This window comes from Vigna unguiculata, chromosome 7, assembly GCF_004118075.2.
Source record: "Vigna unguiculata cultivar IT97K-499-35 chromosome 7, ASM411807v1, whole genome shotgun sequence".
Taxonomy (NCBI): domain Eukaryota; kingdom Viridiplantae; phylum Streptophyta; class Magnoliopsida; order Fabales; family Fabaceae; genus Vigna; species Vigna unguiculata.
In genome coordinates this window covers 37,434,226-37,455,458 of record NC_040285.1, presented here as the reverse complement: position 1 = coordinate 37,455,458, position 21,233 = coordinate 37,434,226, and the positions used below count along the sequence as shown (strand labels likewise).

At 33.9% G+C, this 21,233-nt stretch overlaps 4 protein-coding genes across 4 annotated transcripts; 3 read left to right on the top strand and 1 right to left on the bottom strand.

The window, feature by feature from the left end:
* The first annotated feature begins 28 nt into the window (after positions 1-28).
* Positions 29-1,806, top strand: LOC114192337 (SPX domain-containing protein 2-like). The gene is made up of 3 exons (XM_028082031.1): positions 29-382; positions 614-731; positions 943-1,806. Exons 1-3 carry the CDS (start codon positions 152-154, stop codon positions 1,323-1,325), a joined length of 732 nt encoding a protein of 243 aa, XP_027937832.1. The 5' UTR covers positions 29-151; the 3' UTR covers positions 1,326-1,806.
* Positions 1,807-3,893: 2,087 nt separating this feature from the next.
* Positions 3,894-6,722, bottom strand: LOC114192182 (protein TIC 21, chloroplastic). Its single transcript, XM_028081815.1, has 4 exons — positions 6,371-6,722; positions 6,028-6,285; positions 5,662-5,865; positions 3,894-4,532 (listed from the first exon to the last, which is right to left on the bottom strand). The coding sequence occupies exons 1-4, from the start codon at positions 6,644-6,646 to the stop codon at positions 4,419-4,421; spliced, it is 852 nt and encodes a 283-aa protein (XP_027937616.1). The 5' UTR covers positions 6,647-6,722; the 3' UTR covers positions 3,894-4,418.
* Positions 6,723-12,577: 5,855 nt separating this feature from the next.
* On the top strand, positions 12,578-15,754 carry LOC114191542 (receptor protein kinase-like protein At4g34220). Its single transcript, XM_028080768.1, has 2 exons — positions 12,578-14,657; positions 14,872-15,754. The coding sequence occupies exons 1-2, from the start codon at positions 12,959-12,961 to the stop codon at positions 15,537-15,539; spliced, it is 2,367 nt and encodes a 788-aa protein (XP_027936569.1). The 5' UTR covers positions 12,578-12,958; the 3' UTR covers positions 15,540-15,754.
* A 2,700-nt stretch (positions 15,755-18,454) lies between these two features.
* Positions 18,455-19,634, top strand: LOC114191545 (probable carbohydrate esterase At4g34215). Its single transcript, XM_028080770.1, has 2 exons — positions 18,455-19,105; positions 19,281-19,634. Exons 1-2 carry the CDS (start codon positions 18,551-18,553, stop codon positions 19,473-19,475), a joined length of 750 nt encoding a protein of 249 aa, XP_027936571.1. The 5' UTR covers positions 18,455-18,550; the 3' UTR covers positions 19,476-19,634.
* Positions 19,635-21,233: the final 1,599 nt, after the last annotated feature.

Genomic DNA, 21,233 nt, shown 5'->3' with positions numbered 1-21,233 from the left:
CGTGTTAGTAAACACTAAGAATATCCCATATTCAACATTCCCTCCGCCCGAATATTCCATCCCCCAACCCTATTAAACCCTGCATTTCGTTTCCCTTCAACCCTTCCACTCAATCACTTACAACCATCTTTCTGATAAGTATCATCGTAAGATGAAGTTTGAGAAGATCCTCAAGAGCCTCATCGAGCAGACCTTACCCAGTTGGCGTGACAAGTTCTTGTGCTACAAAATCTTGAAGAAACAGTTGAAACTTATGTGTTCCGAACATGGCCAAATTGATGCCAACCAACTCAACCGTTTCCTTAACCTCTTGCAGCTAGAGATCGACAAGTTTAACACTTTCTTTATTGAAAAGGAAGAAGAATATGTCATCAAAGGGAAGGTGATTAACCAAATACCAACTTACATATTCATCTCTTCATCTTTTTTATTTATATTCCATACTTGTTTGGATATACTTCTCAAGCAAACACTTACTAAAACGAACGTTTCTTTACAAGTTAAAACAAAACCTTTTCCTATGAGAGACATTTTACCTTTCTGGTTTTCTTATATTATTCGTACTTATGATTAAGAGGATTGTCCTATAACGAAACCATGGTTTGTGTTGCAGGAGTTGCAAGACAGAGTTATGGAAGCCTTGGATTTAAACGTAGACTTAATGTCAGAAATAGTAGATTTTCATGGAGAGATGGTGTTGCTAGAGAACTACAGTGCACTCAACTACACAGGCATGTTATGTTCTAACTTCTAAGACCTCATGCATGAATGCAGAATTCACCAAGTGGTTTTTTAATGAATATGTATATATACTTGAAGTGTGAAACTCTTCGTACTATAAGTTAACTAATCAGAAGAACAGATTAAACTTTGATAGAAACTTATATAATGTTTGTGATGGATTGAGAATTAATGAGTTTGATGATGGATATTTAAGAGCAGGTTTGGTGAAGATAATAAAGAAGCACGATAAGAAAACTGGTGCTCTACTTCGCGTGCCTTTTATCCAAGATGTGGTGAAGCAACCCTTCTATGAAATTGACGTAATTAACAAGCTTGTGAAGGAGTGTGAGGTACTCAGCATTCTTTTCACCAACGGTTCGTGCTCATCGATGGGCCAAGATTTTATGGAAAATGGTTTTGGCTCAGTGAGTATCAATGAAAATGAAGAGACTGTAATGCAGGTTCCCGATGAACTTTCTGACCTAAAAAATATGAAGAACATGTATATCGAACTAACACTGTCAGCACTGCATACCTTGGAACAAATCAGGGGTAGAAACTCAAATGAGAACATGTTCTCATCACCTTCTCCTCATAACTAGCCTTTGCAATTTCAAGAGGGTTGAAACGAAAGATAAAATGCACTAGAGATATAGCAACCTAGTAGATAAGAATAACATGGATCTTCCCGTGTTTTTTTTATATGTGGTTGATAGAGAGAGACAAAAAGATAATGGGAATCTCAGACACATGATGTGTGTTGTTGAGTCTTAGTCTCATATGTTTCCTGATATAGCAAATTCATCGATGCTCTTTTCTGTGTGGAGATCCAACTCAATAAATTTGAATGGAGAACTTGTTTTACTTATGGTAGGTAGGTGTGGTTTGATTTTTTTTTCTTTTCCTTTGTCTGGTTTCGATGTACAAAGTGGTTTTTCTTCAGGCTTTTGGAGGTGTTATGAACTGATAAGATATGTTCTGCTCAATCTTCAGCCCTCAAAATGAGGTGCAAGCAGTATCAATGTTTCTTGCAGATGTAAATTTTTATATGAAATTGTATGTTACTTGCATGTATGTTTAAAATTTGAATTATCTGTTAGATTCTTTTTTATTGTTTCTTTGTGTTACCTTCAAATATGAACACCAAGCAGTATCGTATGTTTACTGTTCATCGTACAGTCTTTTAGTTATTCCCATTGCTTATTAGTGATTATCTCAGTGATGTAAAAAAGGGAAGAAACCTTAATTCAAAATTTACTTCTAACGAGAGTTAAGACTCATTCCTGACCTTTTTTCGTTGTGTTTGACAAATACAAACCCTAGATGCCGGTTATAGTATCTTCTTCCCATTTTGAATCGATCGCAAGGAACATCGAAGAATAAATTTTTTAAGAACTTTCTTCAACTGCTTCAGCATCAGTAAAAAAGATGTCCAAAGTTGCTTAACATTTTTTTAATCAAACTACACTTACAATGCACTAGTGAAGCAAATTATTTTCTAACGAATCTGATAGTGATTTTTGTTTAGTTATGCGTCTAAAAAAATTAATTGGAGAACTGCCCTAATTGCTTCTGCATTTCCACCCGAACAAAAAAAAAATCTGACCAGGTTATTCTCTTAATTTGGAGTTAATTATTATTAGGGTCAGATGGGTTATCAATTACGTTGACTAAATTAAGAAAAAACAAATTTGTGTGCAATTTAAAATAATAAATCTTTTCATTCTCATAATTCTAATAAGGAGGACAAAAAGACACTAGTTTTGATCCTATGACGAAAAGAAACCGGCAGAAAGAATAAAGAAAAAAATGAACAATCACGAATTTGTGCAGAAAAACTAGCTTTCAAAAAAAATTTATACCATATCATATAGTATTAGGATCTCTTTGATTAGTTATTTTTTTAAGTATTTTTTGAGATGTTTTTCTTCTAATCGTTAGGAACTCTAAGGTTATGGTCTTTTAAAATAAATGATTTGAAGGAAAGGAAGAGATGAGATTGAAATGGTTTGAGCGTAAAATTGATGTTACTTCTTTTAAGTGATTCGAAAATAATTTTATAATAATTAGAGAATTGAGTTTATGTATGAATTTACTCATGTAAAATTTAATAGATAAAAAAGTTATATTATCAAAATGTTACTACTGTTAAAATTAATATAAAATAATATATAAATTATTTAAAATTATTTTTATAAATTTTATTGAATGATTAAAATTATAAAAAAAATAATAATACAATATATTTAATATGAAAATAAATTTAATATGCAAAAGAGGAGAAATAATTTATTTACATGAAGATTTTATTTTATTTTTAATAATAATTTTAGAAATAATAATTTTTTTTATTATCATAATAAATTTTTATTTGTGTTATTAATTTTGATTATTTTACTTTCATAATTAGAAGAAAGGAATAAATTACATACAAAGAAACTAATATATACAGATAATTTCGTAAATTAATCATCGTTCAATCACCTTTTATCATTTCAAAGGAACATGGTAATCACTTGTTATTTATTTTTGTTGTTTTATATATCATTTATATAATGAATATTTGAGTTGAATTTTACTTTTACTTGTTATTTTTGTTATCTTTTTCCAACAAATTGATCAAAGAAAGTTTTCCTAGTAATAAAAGGAACAAGGGATCCTAAAAGAAATATCAAACTAAATACCAGCCTACTTCGCGTGGTTTATAAAACTTTACTAAATGTTTTACCATTTCTTTATGGATAAAGGTATGGTTAGAACACGAAAAATTATAAACTTGATTCAAGTTCTTGCTATTCGTTATTTTTGGCATGACCATGTTTAAGGTCTTTTTCCCAAATTAAGGATCCCCCTGTTCATATTGTTTAGTGCCACTGATTTTTGGGGTTCTAATAAACTGTTATTACAAAAAAAAAAACAACATATACAGCCTCACACGGATTTTCACACTTATCTTTCATTTTCTATTAATCTAGAGTTCCTGTCTTTATCCTTTATGCTCTCTTAATCTAAAGATTCTAAAAGGTAAATCAATTTTATATAGTAACAGTTAATTTGAGTGAAACGAGGAAATAAGATAGTTCCATGCATTAGTTCTTAATTCTTAGCTGAGTATTATGTGAATCCGATGCATAATAAACCAAAACCTACTATTATGTGAATCCTGCGCATGAACCAAAACTTAAAGAGATTCTGATGCATAATAGGGAGTGATACAAGTACAATATGATGATGGGTAAAAAATAACTCTAACCGGGACAAAAACTTAGCATCATACTGTCAAACAAGCTGGCGAGTATTTTGAAAAGAAACAAAAACCCGCAGATTTCATGACAGGTCTAATATACAATTATTTCAGAGTTGCTTTTCGAAATTTCTCCTAATAGATCTTACCGTGGACAAGCTACGGAGGTAAGTGATGACTCCAAAGCTGTAAAGTGCAGACAGTCCCATCGACTCCCTCCATTGTAGTAATCTGCCCAAGGATCTTCGTTTGTTGAGCCATTATCATGTTTATTAGCAACATTTGCACGGTTCTTTTAAAACTGGAAATACACAATTTCGGGAATTGCCTAGGAAGAGGGCATTAAAATGTTGTATCAAAAAAGAGGAACGTAATTCATTACGCAAACAACCACCAGAAACGGGGGACAATTTTTGGGTGTGATTTCATCATACTAGTCTCTAGGCACATATTATGCAAACTTGGGAAATGGAGTCGCTTCTGAAGGTGGTAACGTGACTGATCTCAACAACTCCAGAGAGAAAACAAGCCCTAGGAAATGTGAAAGAATAGTGTTCGCTGATGCCTGCAAAAACAAAGAGGATAAATGTTTAACAGTGTTACTCATTTCTTGATGAGTAGCACCGAGAAGTCAAACATTGCGCTACTGCCGAAGACCATATATTGTACTCAATACAATCAAAATGTTGCTCACATTGAATTATGTTCGTATGGAAATGTTTTCGCTATGACCATTGATTACAAAATTACACAAGTATACAAGTATAATCTTGAAAACAGTAAATATTAACACATTCGCTATTACACTCTTTCCATTGCAGTCTTCACTACTCGATAAAATTCATGAGACCCACTAAAAAATGCTGAGTCTACCCCAAATTTAATCAATCTCATTCATTATTTGGTAGAACTTCATAAACTTTACCAAATTGTGAAAAAGTGTATTAGAAAGTGTGTTTTACCGGATATAAACACATCAACTTGATGGTGAAAGATATATACAAAACAACAGCCTTCCCTATTTTCAGAAATAAATTACAATATATCAAATTTGTCTTCTCTAAAATAACGGGCGCAATTAAAAGGTGAAAGTGGAGAGCAGTTAATCCGAGGGAGTAAACAATTTAACAATTAAATAGTTTGAAATGCATACATCACAACCTATATAGCTCTGCACTTATCCTCTTGAATGCACTCTCTCTTAAGGGGACTCGTCCAGTTCATCATACACTCTCAAAAACGTTACGAACACTTGAAAACTCTGGGAGGTTCTTTACGTAATAAGAGTTCAATTGTTTCTGTTTTCAATCCTACTGTAAGTTAAGCTCAACCAATCCAAACTTCAACCTCCAATAACAGGAGTCAAGACATGTCCCCAATTATTGTTTATAAACTTATTTTCAAAATGATGAAGATTGGCAATGGCAGAAGACAGAGAACCAAGCAGATAGAAGATCTTGTTCATATGACAAAAAGATGTTCATAACGGGGGCTATAATAAGATAAAGACCCGGCTTACATCTGAATGAGTGGCTTGTTAATAACTAACAACTATACAGGTCAAATGGGAAACTAGTGAGAATAACACTGATAAAAACAAGAGCTGGTCTAAAATAAAAGAATCTGGCTCCAGCACAAACCTACAAGAGAATAGACAAAAATGTAATCTGCAGCAAGGAAACTTAAGGACATACCTGCACCAAAAATACATCCAACGCGAGAACTGGGCTGTTACCAGGGGAAATTCCCTGATAATACGGGTTTGCAGAGGTAGTGAGAGCCTTAGCAACCAACAGGCCAACCGTAGCTTGCATCCCAAGAATAGCAGCGCCCATCCCCAACAGGTTCATTACTATACCATTTTTCAAGCCTTTCACTACATCAGCACGAGGGGGTGCCTGAAAACACAAGTAAAGGGAAAGCTAAGCTACCTCATCAAAATTCACCTAATAGATACAAACAATGATTTCACATTAATATAACTAAGTAAATGTAGTCCATCTTACAACAATTAGCCTCATTCAGAACCCTAAGCAAATTCAAAACGCACACAAACACACCTTGGAGGGGTCATTAGCAGTTTTCCGAAGCTTCTCCGAAAGGCGAATGTAACCAAAGGACCAAAACACAGAAATGAAGGCCGCCACAATTCCACCCGCCGTGGCATAAAATGTGGCCGGAGAAGTCACTTTTCCGGTAATGACAACGGAGAATGACAGTATGACGGCAGCCACGACAGTGCACACTAGCTGACCCCAAAACCCTAAGCTACCCAAACGCTTGAAATACCTGGCCGTCTTCTCCAATCTCTTCGCCACCTGCACCACAACAATTCCATTTTCAGGAACCCTAGAAATGCAATTGGATTTCGCAATTGAATAATTCAAAACCACTGGGCAGTACCTGCTCGAGTTTTGCCTTCTCTGATTCCTCATTCGAAGCAGTGAAAGCCTTAGAGACTTGAGAAGAAGCACTTGCGGTGAAGGGAAGCTTCCATGGTTGACGAGAGATGGAGGAACCGAAAGAAGAAGAAGAACGAGACAAATTGAGAGGGAGCGAGGGCAGGGAATTCGGCCGCAGAAGTGGTTGGGAAATACGAGGGGCGGTGGCAGCAGAGGCTGACAGTGGAACCGCCGTGAAGCTGCCGGCGCGTGTTGCCGGCAGAAGAAGCGTTTGCATTGCTGCTGGTGATGAAGAAAGAGGAGAGTCTCCGTTCGCCTTTTATGGTATTTTCCTTTTTCTGTCTTTTGCTTTTCTTTATTCGATAATAATCCCAGGCTTTCAAATTCGGAATATAACTGGGCGCAGCTTTCTGTTGGGCTTCTCTGTTGGTCCATTTCCTCTTTCCCATTGGGCCCTCCCACTGGATCACAGATCACGGTGTTGGCATAAGTTGGGCTGTTTCTTTCTGCACCCAATACTTTTTCATGTCACCACATACTTTTGGATTATGTCATTTAAAAAATAAAATTGTATTTTAGATACTACATTTCTTAATTATTAGATTGATAAATTGATGTTGAGCTATTAAAAAAATGCATCCTTATCATAAATTTGTAACAATTAATTTAGAACATTTTTTAAAAATTCTGTAATCAGAACAAAAATTTCAGAATTAAGCATGAAAGAGGTAGAGGAGAAAATACTTTAGAATTAAGCATGGAAGAAGGAAGAAGGAGAAAATCCTCAAACCTTGTTCTAACCTTTCTAATATTTCATTCATTTGAAAATTTTGCACATAAGTATTCTAAATTATTTTTCCTTTGAACTCTGTTCAATTTCTGGGTAACTCCAAGTTACTTTCTTCACCTAAGAAAATTTATCAGGAATAGGGTCTGTTATTTATTTACATTTGTTCAGCCATGGTGTAAAGTTGTCAATTTTTTAATGAAGCATCTCCAAGGATGTTTCATCCAGGAATCCAAGGATCAAAACTTTTTCTCCGGGATGGTTTAAAAAGTTATTGAAATAAGACGTTGAGTAAGGTTTTCAATACGTTTTCATTCGTTAACTAACAATTTGAAAACTAGACGTTGTATCAGTTTGTACATGAAAGAAAAAAAACTTTTTTAAGGGCTGAAATTATATAATAATTAAGGAGGCGAAGACACAGAAGAAGGAATCACAAAGTGGAATATTGTTATTTTGTTTGGTTTGATCATAAATAGGCAAACATGTGATGAGGCAATGTTGTCATTATCGAGCACCTTAATGTGGTCACATGTGTAGTGCTGAGAAAATAACAAAAAGAAAACAAATGCATGATTACCACTGAAGGAAAGAGCAAGACAGCCTCAGCTAAAAGGAAAAGCAAAAGAGGAAAGTGGATTCAAAGCTGGATACGCTCTGCCATCTTCCCTTCAAACAATTTCCAACACAGACCATTACAAAAGCAAAAACTTTACACAACTTTAAACAAAGTATGGCTTCGTTTTACAATTTTACTGCATCACCATCCCTATCTTATTTCCTTATCTTACAAGTAACCATCAAGAGGATATGCTACTTTTAACACTTCTCACGATGCATCTTTATAAAACAATTCAAATAAATAATTAAATATATTTTTTGTACTCAAAATATTATATAAATTGTGTTTCTTTTCAAATTAAATTATAAAAAATTTAATGTATGTAGTTTATAAAATTAATATAAAATTCTTCTATAACTCATAATATACGTAGTATTTTTCTGACATTTTACCCACAAGAATTATGTGATAACAAATAAATGAGATTAACAAGGATACACAAATATATAATGTGAAAACTTTAATTATGGAGAAAATATTAAGATCATTGTTCAAAGATAACCAGAAAATAATCATTATGTGTAAATTCATCCTCAATATTTTGACTCCAAATACATTCACACTTTCCAAAATAAAAATTTAACTACACCTCACAATATTCTATTACAAGAATATAAAAAAGTCAAAAACTAACTCAAAGTGTTTTTGATTTATAACAACTAAAAACATAAATCTAGAGTCGAATATATAACAATTAACATACACTCTCTTATTTATCTAGAAGAAGTGAAATTTTACAATATACATATTTTCATCATATTCAACATTTTCTTATACCAAACATAATTTTATGATAAACTACAATAAAACTTTCATATGTCATTTCTTGAGAAGAATGTTCTATGTAAATTTCATAAATTATAGAATTATAGACTAAACACAATGTGTTATAATCGTTTGAATATATAAAAAACATATTTAGTCTTAAAATAAAATACAAACTTTAATTTCTCTTATTATTTTTCCTCATGTCTTAATCTTATAATATTATTATAATATTATTAATGTTGTATGTTTAAGACGGTTTTCTATCAAGAAAACCATCAAATATATAATTTCTTTATTTTGCATGAGTATCTCTCTATTCTCAACAATTTGGAGAAGTAAAAGTTTGAATTGTTGCTACAATATATTCGTTTATGTTTAGTGTGTGTATGAGTATACTTTAAATATAGTTACATAAGAACAAAAAATCAAACTATGTGATTCATGTCACATTGAGTAAAATTTTAGAAGAAAAATGAAAAGAAATTGTCCACTTTTATCCAAAATGATTTCACATGGACACAGTCCACAAGAAGGATCGAGGGTTTTCATAAACTAATTATGGGACCATATATTGGTTCTAGTAGGGTCTTGTTATCACAAGTTTGGAGCGGGATTTCAATTCCTTTGTCTTTGGTTGCATGAGTTTTATCAATAGCCCTGAAACAATCTTTTTGCCACACACAAAATGTTTATCACGGTTAGAAATTTCAAAAAGATTCTTATATGCAGATATTCGTAGATAAAAGTTATAACGAATAAGGAAATGAATATTATAAATAGATATTTATGAGTAATGGGTACGAATATTTTTAATACCGCATGTTAACGGGTAAGATACATATATCATAGTATTTGTATACCCGTGGATACCCGTACTCGTCATACTCTAATTAAAATGAAAAAAAATAAAAAAAAACATGATTAAAATATTAAAATATTAATTTTGAATGAGCTATTTTTTTTATCAATTAGTTTTAAAACAAATTCATTTCTTTATAAACTGTCATTCAACACTATTTAAATGGGTTATTTGGATTTTGTTTAAAATTTATGAATGTTATGTATTGTATTTTATTTAAATTTACGATTAAAATATGAAATGTTAAATATTTTTTTTTTAAATACATGCGGGTACTTGTAGATATCCGTGGATATTATAAAATTATGCGGATATCCACATAACAGATACCCGACGAATATGGATACGGGTATGGAACTAATATTTATCCAGACGAGAGAGCTACTACTTGTACCCTATCCGACCCGCCCCATTGACATCCTTAATCATGTGGTTTCAAATTTTTTTTTTCAAATAGCATACTTTTCTTATTATTTACCTAAGATTATTTTATAATCCAATTCTAACCTTATTTTGTCACATATATGAAAAATTAAGTTAAAAATAATTTTTTTAGACCAAAATTATGATGTTTTTCCAATTTTTTCAACTTTAGAAAACACTATTTAAAAGAAAATCAAATTTAAAAATACGATAATAAAAAAATTAACAGTTTACGACATTGATAATATCTAAGATTTATTTTGTAATAACTTGAATAAAACGTTAAATGTAGTGAACATTTATATTTTTCTAAAAAATATTCAGTTATTTTATTATAAAAATAAAAAATTTAAATACTGATTTAAATTAATGATTTGAATGTTTTTATAATTAGAATTATATATTAATTTAACTACGTAAAAATAAAGTAATATATACATATTTATGAAATTAAACTTTATGTAATATCTTATTTGTAATAACTAATTGATGTAAGGTGTGTATTTTTGTTAAGTGTAATAAATATTTTAAAAATTGAATAAATATATTTAATTTTGGTCTAATAGTATTTTTAAATTTTATTTTATTAAACTAAAAAAAATAAAAGAGTATTTAAATTAAAAAAAAATTGTTCTAACATTAAAATAAAATAATATATTTATTAAAATTTTGTTAATTTATTATAATATTATGACGCTTTTAATGGATTTATTGAGTTAATTAATAATATATAGAATGATATATTAAATTAAGTTGTGATGTCATTGTTAATAAAATAATATGTTACGATTATTTCCACACTCCAACTGACTGTGGTATATTCAGTAATTAGTTCTCCAAAAGGGAATAAAACAAGATCATCATTAACTTTTTATCGTCATAAATTAAAATTTTATAAGAGATGAGGTTATTGTGAAAGGACAAAGGCACTTTTCATTTTACAAGTTGAAAAGAACCAATGGATAACTAACTACACAAAGTAATGTTTAATTAACGGTTTAAACAATTACTTAGTTCCTACTTGTAATTAATTATTATTCATTATAAAGATGAGTTCTGAAATTCTCCCATTATATAGCTCCGACACACTTATTTTCCTGCTACTTGAAAAATTCCTCAGATTACGAAACTATTGGTCCTCAACTCCACTTATCCTGAAAAACCTAAACATTGGTTCCAGAAATTGCTGTGTGAAACCACTCCCACATTCCTCTCAGATAAGTACACTGTTTCTTTAAGCAACCTTCTTCTGTCTGAATCATTGAAATGCGTCTTCAGAATTTAAACAATGCAATCAAAAGTAGTATTGTGTTCATACGGAATAATGGAATTAACCACTTGCAGATTGTGCTCATTTTTTTTTTTCAATTTAAAACCACTTACTCGTAATCTTGGACTGTGTTAATCTCAGATGGAGGTGAAGTCTCATGTGAAAGCCTTGTCCCTTTCCACAAATTACTGACATACTCATCAATAAAGTATGTACATAATTACATAAATTCAGACTTTACCCAGAAAAAAAAAATGTGAATCTGTGCGTTGTGTTAAAATAACTATGTAACCTCGTGACTTAGATTAAAATAAGGAAACTTGGGGGTTTGGATTTATGGCAATTGTTTATGACTTTTAAGGTTGGAATTAAGATTAAACACGACATGCTTTTCGAAGCCTTCTGTGTCCATTATTTAAGAAAACGATAGGGACAAGGGCAGTTACAAATTGCAACTTGTGAAGTCACAGAAACACCTTCCTAATTACTGTTGCTGTGAATGATCCTCAATTGTACAGTGAATTGTTTTGGCCTCGTTACAGTTTATGTCCGTGACTCTTTGTTTCAGAAAGCACAAGTGTCCAAATTGTTACTTAGGGACTTCAGTAGCGAATGAACATATTCAAATTATTTGTAATCACTAACTACCACTCATAATTTGACACCATTTCAGCATCCTTGTCCCAATCCTTCGATTGTCTTTGACCATGATAGAAACCAAACGTAGGTGGTACCGAACCCAGCGTAGACAGGCCAAAAACAAACACAAAAAAAGAAGAGCAACCCGGTCCTTAAGGTCCCGTGGCCTCAACTTATTGTCTCCTTGCATTTTGATAAGGAATTCCAGAAGAAACTATGTGTTACCATTTCAATTCAATTCAAGTCTCTGTTTTTGTTCTTATTTAAGATTTTTTGTTCAAACTGTCATCATTATTAATTTGACTAACTTTTAAGTTAAAAATACTTAAAGTAAGGAGTTATCTTGGGAGTGAAAATAGACATACCCGAAATTCCTCTGTCATGTCCATTTTGCATTGAATTGCATTGAAACACCATAACTGTTGTAATTAACTCTTGTTTGTCAGCAGTTTAATTAGAAATGAGAGACAGAACTACCTCCTGCTGTCTGTTTTTTATTTAAGTAATCAATGGAGTTCCTAAAAATTGGTCTATGTTATTCCTACAGCCTGTAAATTCCATGCCAAAACAATTAGCCATATATATTTTTTAATGTAAAAGACGGTGTAAAAAAAATGTACTAAAATCACCTTCCTAGAAATTTCATTTTTTTCACCATATCCACAGAACACTAAATTCACGGGGGTGGTGGTGGAATATGCAGATACTCTGCTACAGGTTATGGGGTCCAACTCACTCGGGTGTCTTGTAGCAACAATTAGATTCCTTTCACTTCTATTTTCCAATTATGTGTAAAGAAATTTGTTTTTTCATATATTTCTTTTGTGCGACTTGACAGAGAGAGAGAGAGCAGGCACAGCAGTCCCATATAACTCACTTTTATTATGTTTCCTTCAGTTTGGTTTAGTTCACTTCATCTTTATCAACTGCACAAAGCAGAAGAATTATCACTTTCTCTCTGCAACTCAACCCAATTCCTCCTTGTTTTTCTTTTCTCAGTAAGTACCCTCATTTAATCATTTTCTCAGTCTGCCACACTCTAAAACACAACCTAGCTACTCCCCAAACTTCTTCCACTGATCAAAAGATTTGGTGAACAAAACAAACAACTTGTAGTTGGTAACCATATCCTTTCACTGTTTGTCTCTACCCTTCTTTCCTACCTCTTTTTCTACTCCCTGAACTCGTAGTTCCCAATATGTTACATCACCCAAGGGAACCATGAGCCTTAATTCCCAGAATCTCCATTTCTTGTGGAGGCTCTCATCCTTTCTTCTTCTACTTCTTCAATCTGCTACATCTCAGTCTGTTACATCTCTTAACTCTGATGGGATTCTCTTGCTCAAATTCAAATACTCCATTCTCAGTGACCCTTTATCAGTCCTAGAGAGCTGGAACTACGATGATGCAACACCGTGTTCATGGTATGGTGTTACGTGCGACGAAATTGGAGCCCCCGGTACCCCTGATTTGTTCAGAGTAACAGGTTTGACACTTCCCAATAGCCAACTTTTGGGTTCCATTTCTGAAGACTTGGGCTTGATCCAATACCTTCGCCACATCGATCTCTCCAACAATTTCCTTAATGGCTCTCTACCCAACACTATCTTCAACTCTTCCCAGCTTCAAGTACTTTCCCTCTCAAACAATGTTATCTCCGGTCAACTACATCAGCTGGTTGGAAAACTAACAGACCTGAAAGTTCTCAATCTCTCTGACAATGCCTTTGCCGGGTTGGTCCCAGAAAACCTCACTACTCTACCAAACTTAACGGTTGTTTCTCTGAAGAGTAACTACTTTTCTGGTAGTGTCCCAACCGGGTTCAAATACGTGGAGATTCTGGATCTGTCCTCCAATTTGTTCAACGGTTCTTTGCCAGAAGACTTTGGCGGCGAAAGCTTACGCTACTTGAACCTCTCCTACAACAAGATTTCCGGAACAATTCCTCCAACATTCGCCAAACAGATTCCTGGAAACTCAACAGTGGACCTCTCGTTCAACAATCTGACAGGGGCAGTACCAGAGTCTTTGGCTTCGCTCAACCAGAAGACAGAGTTTCTATCAGGAAATGCTGATCTTTGTGGTAAGCCTCTGAAGATTCTGTGCACTGTTCCCTCTACTGAGTCCTCTGCTCCGCCCAATGTCACCACATCTTCACCAGCCATTGCTGCCATACCGAAAATTGACTCAAACCCTTCATCAAACACAACAGGAACCCCCACCAGTTCTCAGAATGTATCGCCAAGTGGCCTAAAACCTGCCACCATAGCAGCAATTGTGGTCGGAGACTTGGCTGGCATGGCCCTTTTGGCCCTCGTCATTCTCTTCGTCTACCAACAGAGAAAGAAAAGGTATTCGGATCCAAATCCAAACCCAAATTCTAAACGAGACACTAATGCTGCTTCTGGTAACAACTCAGAAAAGAAATACGAAACTGCTTCACGACAAGATGCAGATGCAAAAACAGTAACCCCTTCACTTCCCTGTTCCTGCTTAACAATCAAAGAAGAAGAAACCTCAGAGGCAACTAGCTCGGACAGCGACCGCGAGAGCAACACCGCAGTGGACATCATGGCAGCACAAAACGGGAACCTTCCGAAACAAGGCACCCTTGTAACAGTTGACGGGGAAACAAATTTGGAGCTTGAGACTCTGCTTAAGGCTTCAGCGTATATTCTGGGAAACAGCCGCGTCAGCATTGTCTACAAGGCAGTGCTAGAGGATGGGAGAGCCTTTGCCGTTAGAAGGATCGGTGAGTGTGGGATTGAGAGAAGGAAGGAGTTTGAGAACCAAGTGCGTGCCATTGCAAAGCTTCGCCATCCCAATTTGGTTAAGGTTCGCGGCTTCTGCTGGGGCCGAGATGATAAACTCCTAATATGTGACTACGTCCCCAATGGCAGCCTCGCCACCATTGATCACAGTAAGTTCACTCTCCACCTTAATCATTATGACATCAAATATCATTCATATTAATCTCTTCCTCAGATCATTAGGTGATTTGGAATGATTTTCTTGTACTTGTCCAAACTGCTAAAGTCGGAGTTTGACTTTATCAGCCAACATGTTTAATGATATCGAATTATGTTGTTTGGTTTTGTTTTGTTGTTAGTGATGAGAGTGTTATTATGGTTTAGGAAAATCAGGTTCGTCCCCTCTGAACTTGTCCTTGGAGATACGGTTGAAGATAGCAAAAGGGGTGGCACGAGCGTTGGTCTTCCTTCACGAGAAGAAGCACGTGCATGGCAATGTTAAACCCGGCAACATCCTGCTAAACTCAGAAATGGAAGCCATTATAAGCGATTTTGGGCTGGACAGGCTACTCCTGAACGATGTGACCCACAGAGGAAACGGTTCGGCCAGACAAGTGATGGCGAACCAAAGAAGCCAGCAAGAGGTGGCATTTGGTTCAAGTCCCTTCGGCGCAATGGGATCATCGTCGAGTGGTGCGGGCCACATAATGGTGTATCAAGCCCCGGAGTCACTTGAGAACATCAAACCCAGTCACAAATGGGACGTGTACTCTTTTGGAATGGTGCTGCTGGAGCTTCTAACTGGGAGGGTTTTCCTGGAGCGGGAATTGGAGCAGTGGAACGAACCGGGTTTGGTGGAGGAGGAGCAGAACCGGGTGGTGAGAATGGCTGACGCAGCAATAAAATCTGAAATAGAAGGGAGGGAGAATGTGGTATTGACATGGTTCAAGTTGGGGCTTAGCTGTGTTTCTCATACCCCACAAAGGAGACCCTCCATGAAAGAGGCTCTACAAATCTTGGACAAGATCCATGCTTCTGCTCCACTCAATTAATTCTTCTTCATAATGATGTCGCTGATGTGTTCCTTCCACACACACACACCCTGTTTTTAGATCAAGGTGTTTAATTTCTTCATCCTTTTCCGTCTTTTCTTGACTTCAATTAGCATCAACAGAGGAAAATATTAGAGACAAGTGCTTGTTTATGCAACGTGACAATGATTGTAACTTTGACTAATCACCGCTCAAACGAATCATTGTCTGATCTACCTGCATTTTTTGTCATGGGCACGGGCACGAGCATGGGCATGGGCATGGACATGGACATGCATGTGCACTAGTTTTTCTCTTTTTTGAATCATCACGCGCGGCTATAGAATAAAACAGAACTAAAAGCGAGTTATATTATATTGTGATTAAGATACTAAGACAAAAATGTTTTGCTGTCTCATTCCATCTTCGACAAAATTACTCAACTTTATATGTGTATACACATTTTAATAAATATTAAATGATATTTCAGTTACCGTATCGACAAAAGTTTAAAAATGATTTACTTTTTTATAGAGAAATTAAGTAAATTATAAATTATCTTAACAAGTCAAGTTATTGACTCACCTATACATCTAAAAAGTAATTTGTTAAAAAAATTAGGCTAAACGCATGTTAAATGGCACAGGTGGAGCACGTGCTTACTGGTTTTAATTTGTCAGTAGTTTAAGGGTAATGCATGTGATGAATGTGGTTTGGTGGTGGAGAATAAGTGGTGTAGTTCAATTTTTGTTTCAGACCATGACCAACTCTTGACTAGCGTTTTAAAATTTTAAATTTTCGTCCAATATTCCCACAACTCTTGTGGGCAATTCTTTGTTACAGAGTTCACATGTTAATTACTCAGATGATACTCATTTCGATAAAGATGAGTTAATCTGGTATCTGTTTTAAAAAAATGTCAATTACTAATGGCGTTAATAATTTTCATCTGAAAATGACATAATTGAAGTAATTTTTCAAGAGTTAGAATGCAATTCACACTTTTTTTTAAAACGGGTACTAGATTGACACATTTCTATCAGAGTGAGTAACATACGACGAGTAATTAAATCTATAATTAAAAATTAAAAACTCTTTAATGTTTAGAGAAAATAAAATTATAGAAAAATAAAATAAAAAAGCATACCAAAGTTGTTTTGCGTATCTCCCGAAAGAGAAATGTTTGTGATCCCTACCCAATATTTTGTTAATAGTGTAACACGAGGACAACGAACTATTTTATTTGGCAATGAAATAATAAATACATAAACCCCTGTCTACTAACGACAGAACCAAACTCACTCACCATAATCTTCATACCAGTATTGTCTATATTGGTCTGGTCCCCTTTATAAATTTATTCATAAAAACCTATGTGTATGCATAAATTTGGTTTAAATTAATTTTTATCACTTTTCGAAATCAAAATTGAAATACTGTCCAACTAATTTTCTTATTTTTTATATTTTTTATTTTCAATCTGTCAGACTTTGCGTTAAGATTTTTATTTTCTAGATTGATCGGTGTATTTCACTCCTAAGGGAGCCTTGCTACAATGTGCAAGAGTTTTTAATTAAAAAATCATCACATGAACAGTGCAATTTTGATAATATTCTCCTACGCAATAATTATTTTGTATGGTTATAAGGCATTTCAACTTTTATTACATAAGCTCATTTGAAATAAATTAGTGAGTGCTTCGACTTCATATCAAACTAAAAATTAAATATCCTTAAAAAACTGAAAATTGAATTATCTAATATTTTGGTTAAGAAACATAAAGGTCAAACTACCCTACCACCAATATTGAAATCTTGAGTTAAGTAATATTAATTCTTTTAAATTTTCTTAGCTCAATTACCTATTCTATTAAATTTACCTTGTTATTCTTTTTCTCCCCTCTTTTTACATGCAAAGAGATTTCAATCAATATAAACATATCTCTCCAAGTAGATGCAAATTTATTTATTATTTTGGAAATTCTGTTATGAAAATTTCATTCCAAAAATTTTATTCTAAAAATTTTAGAAAAGTTTTTTCAGAAGAGTTTCCGGAATTTGTGTTTTGGAAGTTACTTTTGCAGAACATGAAATGGTCATTTTAAAAATTTGAGGGGTGCGCGAAGAAGAAATTGATGGGATCCTTATCTAAAACATAAATTTTACATCCTTATGAACTGTCAAAGACAGTCCAGGTCCAATTGTTTTTCGAGAAAATAAGCTGACCCACTACTTCGGTGCAATTCTATTAGCAGACTATTTTTTGCACTTTTTTTTTCATATTCAGAAAATTAGTTTCAAAATATAAAATATAAAATTAATTTTCCGATTTTTTTTTAAAAGGTGATACGAAAAAAAAAACAGCGAGCAATTTTATGTTTTATTTTTACTTTTCAAAATTATTAGATTTGTTAACGTTTAGGCCCAATATTCAGGAACTTGTGCAGGACATAAAGCCCAATACACAAACAAAAGATGGTTTCAAACTCACAATAAGGCTTCTGATAAAAAAAACATCACAATATCGCCTCGGAGAAACCAAAAAGAATGTTACCAAATGGCCAAGATTCATGATCGATGAGAAAATCTGTTTAAATTTTCTTTCTTTTTTTTTATCGACGATACTTTTGTTTTGTTTTACATTTAAAAATATTGTCGTGTATATACTTTCAATCTATTTTTTAAAAATTCTATTGAAAAATATGTTTTTAACAATACAGATCTGATATATATTATTTTTTAACTTTTGATATCGTACGACACATGTTTTTAGTTTAATAACAGACTTACAAAATCTGACTGATTGAATGCACCCGTATACAATAATTTAAAGCGTCTTGAAAAGTGTAAAAAAAGTTGTTGCATGTTTATCACGTTTCTCCAACTACTCCATGATAGTGCGGTGGTTATACCATGATGCACAATGTATTATCACACTTATAATTTGTGTACATTTATAATTAAGAGAAAGAAACAACCTCAGCGCTCCGAAAAAGTGTTCCATTCTCTCGTTGCAGTAGCAAACAGAAAGCAATGGAAACCAACACACTCACACTCCCAAAACCCAAAAGGCAAATCTTCATTCTCTCAGGCCAAAGCAACATGTCCGGTCGCGGCGGAATCGTCAGGGCCCCCGATCGCAAATACTGGGACGGCGTCGTTCCGCCGGAGTGCAGCCCCCACCCCTCCATCCTCCGCCTCGCCGCCAACCTCCAATGGGAACCGGCAAACGAGCCCCTCCACGTCGACATCGACACAGGCAAAGCCTGCGGCGTGGGCCCCGGCATGGCCTTCGTCAATGCGCTGCGGCCGCGCGTGGGTGAGGAGGTGGGACTGGTCCCCTGCGCCGTGGGCGGCACCGCCTTAAAGGAGTGGGCGCGTGGGGAGGAACTGTACGAGAATATGGTGAAGAGAGCGAAGGAAAGCGTGAAAGGGCACGAGAATTGCGAGATCAAAGCGTTGTTGTGGTTCCAAGGAGAAAGCGACTCTCTGAACGACGAAGACGCTACAATTTACAAGGTTACCATGGAGACCCTCATCCACAATGTTCGACAAGACCTTAATTTGCCATCTCTTCCCATTATTCAGGTTTCCAACATCACTTTTCTTCTTCTTCTTTTTTCTATTTCCGACAAACTAACCTAAATGTATTTTCGCATAATTCAGGTTTATTTTAGGAATTATAAACAAAATTATGGATAACATATTGAATTAGGGCACAAGTAGTGTAGATGTGATGATGATATATGAGTGTACCGTGTAGGTTGCGTTAGCATCGGGATTTGAGTTCATAGAGAAAGTGAGAGAAGCACAAAAAGCTATTGATCTTCCAAATGTGATTTACGTTGACGCAGAGGGATTGCAATTGAAGGAAGATAATCTTCACTTAACCACCGAGTCTCAAGTTAAGTTGGGTGGCATGTTGGCTCAGGCTTATCTCAAACATTTTCATGTCTAACTTCATGGAAATCAAGTCCAAGTTTAACCCCTTTTCTACTTTCAGTAATCGATTATGGTTTTTTATATGTGGGAGATGATTGTGTGTGAGAGCTTGTATTTCCGAACATATATAATATTATTATCAAATAATATTATTATCAAGTTTTTAGTTATTCAATGGTTTGTAGATGAAATTACCAAAAGTATTTACTATGTCCACATATTCTGACCCACTACTTTAACGACTCTACTAATAATGCAATGATATTTTTACGAGTTCTTTCTAAATTGAGGGCGGAAGAACTTCTTACCCCTAAATTTCTACTTTGGTTTTCTACAATAAAATTGATTTTCATATTTTACAAAGATGGGCTTAGTTCTTCAAAATTAACATTCTTTTCACTAGAAGCACAACACTATTTTTTGGTAAGAACAACTTGTGCTATGAAATTATTTGTTGCGGTTACATTGTACAACATTAAATGTTTGCCATAAGTTTTTTGTTTTCTTTTTCACTTTTCAATTTTGTAAATTTGATAAAAGAAATTTACTAATTTTGATTGGGTTGAAATTATTGAGACCACATCAGATGACATCCTTTTCATGCTTGGCCAAAAGGTAAATCCAAGTAAGACACGATTCTTTTGTTTTTTTGTTTTCCTCAAGTTCAGTTTTTCTGTGTGTGCTAACAGACTCTTTGGCAGGGGAATGACTCTTCTTCGGTCTCTGTTTCTGAGCATTAATATTCCATGCAAATTGACTTTTAGTGATCGTTCCTTTCAAGGCTAAAATATTTATAGATAACTATATATATTTTATTAGTAAACAAATGTATAAATATTTTAATTCTATCTATTATAATACAAACAATATAGATAATCTTTTCAGTGCTTTTCAGAAGTATAGATGCTTCCAAAGTCTCTTTTCTTGTTCAATTATTCCTTGTTTCCTTTGCATAATCCAAAGTCTGATTGATCTGTCTGATTCATTTTGTTTCGGTTCATACTTCCTCTTTTCACATTGTTTTCTACCATTTTTTTGTTTCATGCAACAACTTCAAACCATAGATTCTTCTAAGTTTCTTTTTCTTCTCACTTATCCTGTTATTAATTGTATTTTCATTTATCATTGTTTACTATTTATGCCATTATTTTTGTAAGTAATATGCAAAGGATGAATCACTTAGGAGACTCTCAGACGCATACTTTTTACAATTAAAGAATGGATAAGGATACAAATATTCCTTCTGATTATGAACTCATTAGTTAAAATATTTATCCTCGTTAATTTAAAATGATATCTGAAATATTCAATAAAGAATAATTAATATTGTTTATACTTACAAATATATATCTCACAAGTCGTACATAGGTCTTATACGTTACTCTTTGAGATAAAAAAAAAATACTGTTTTCTTAAAATTAAAAAATTTTAACCGTATTTTTTAATAAATAAGATATTATTAAATTGATAAAACCTTCTGTTAAATAAATCATATAAAATTAAAACTTTTTGCAATAAATAAAGAGATAAATAAAATCAAGATAACCTTATTACAGCAACCACGGTTTGCTTTAAAAATAAAATAAAAGCACACCAACTGAATGGGTCCCACATGGTTGAGGTGATATATGAGTCGTTGGATTGTAATAGATGGATAGCTTCACGCTACAAGGAGAGCGTGGCATCGTGTTTCTGTCTTTTTCACTTTTTATGTAACCAACACCTCAGCTCCACCAACCATGCTATGCTGCTCCTCCTGTCTCTCTCATACAAG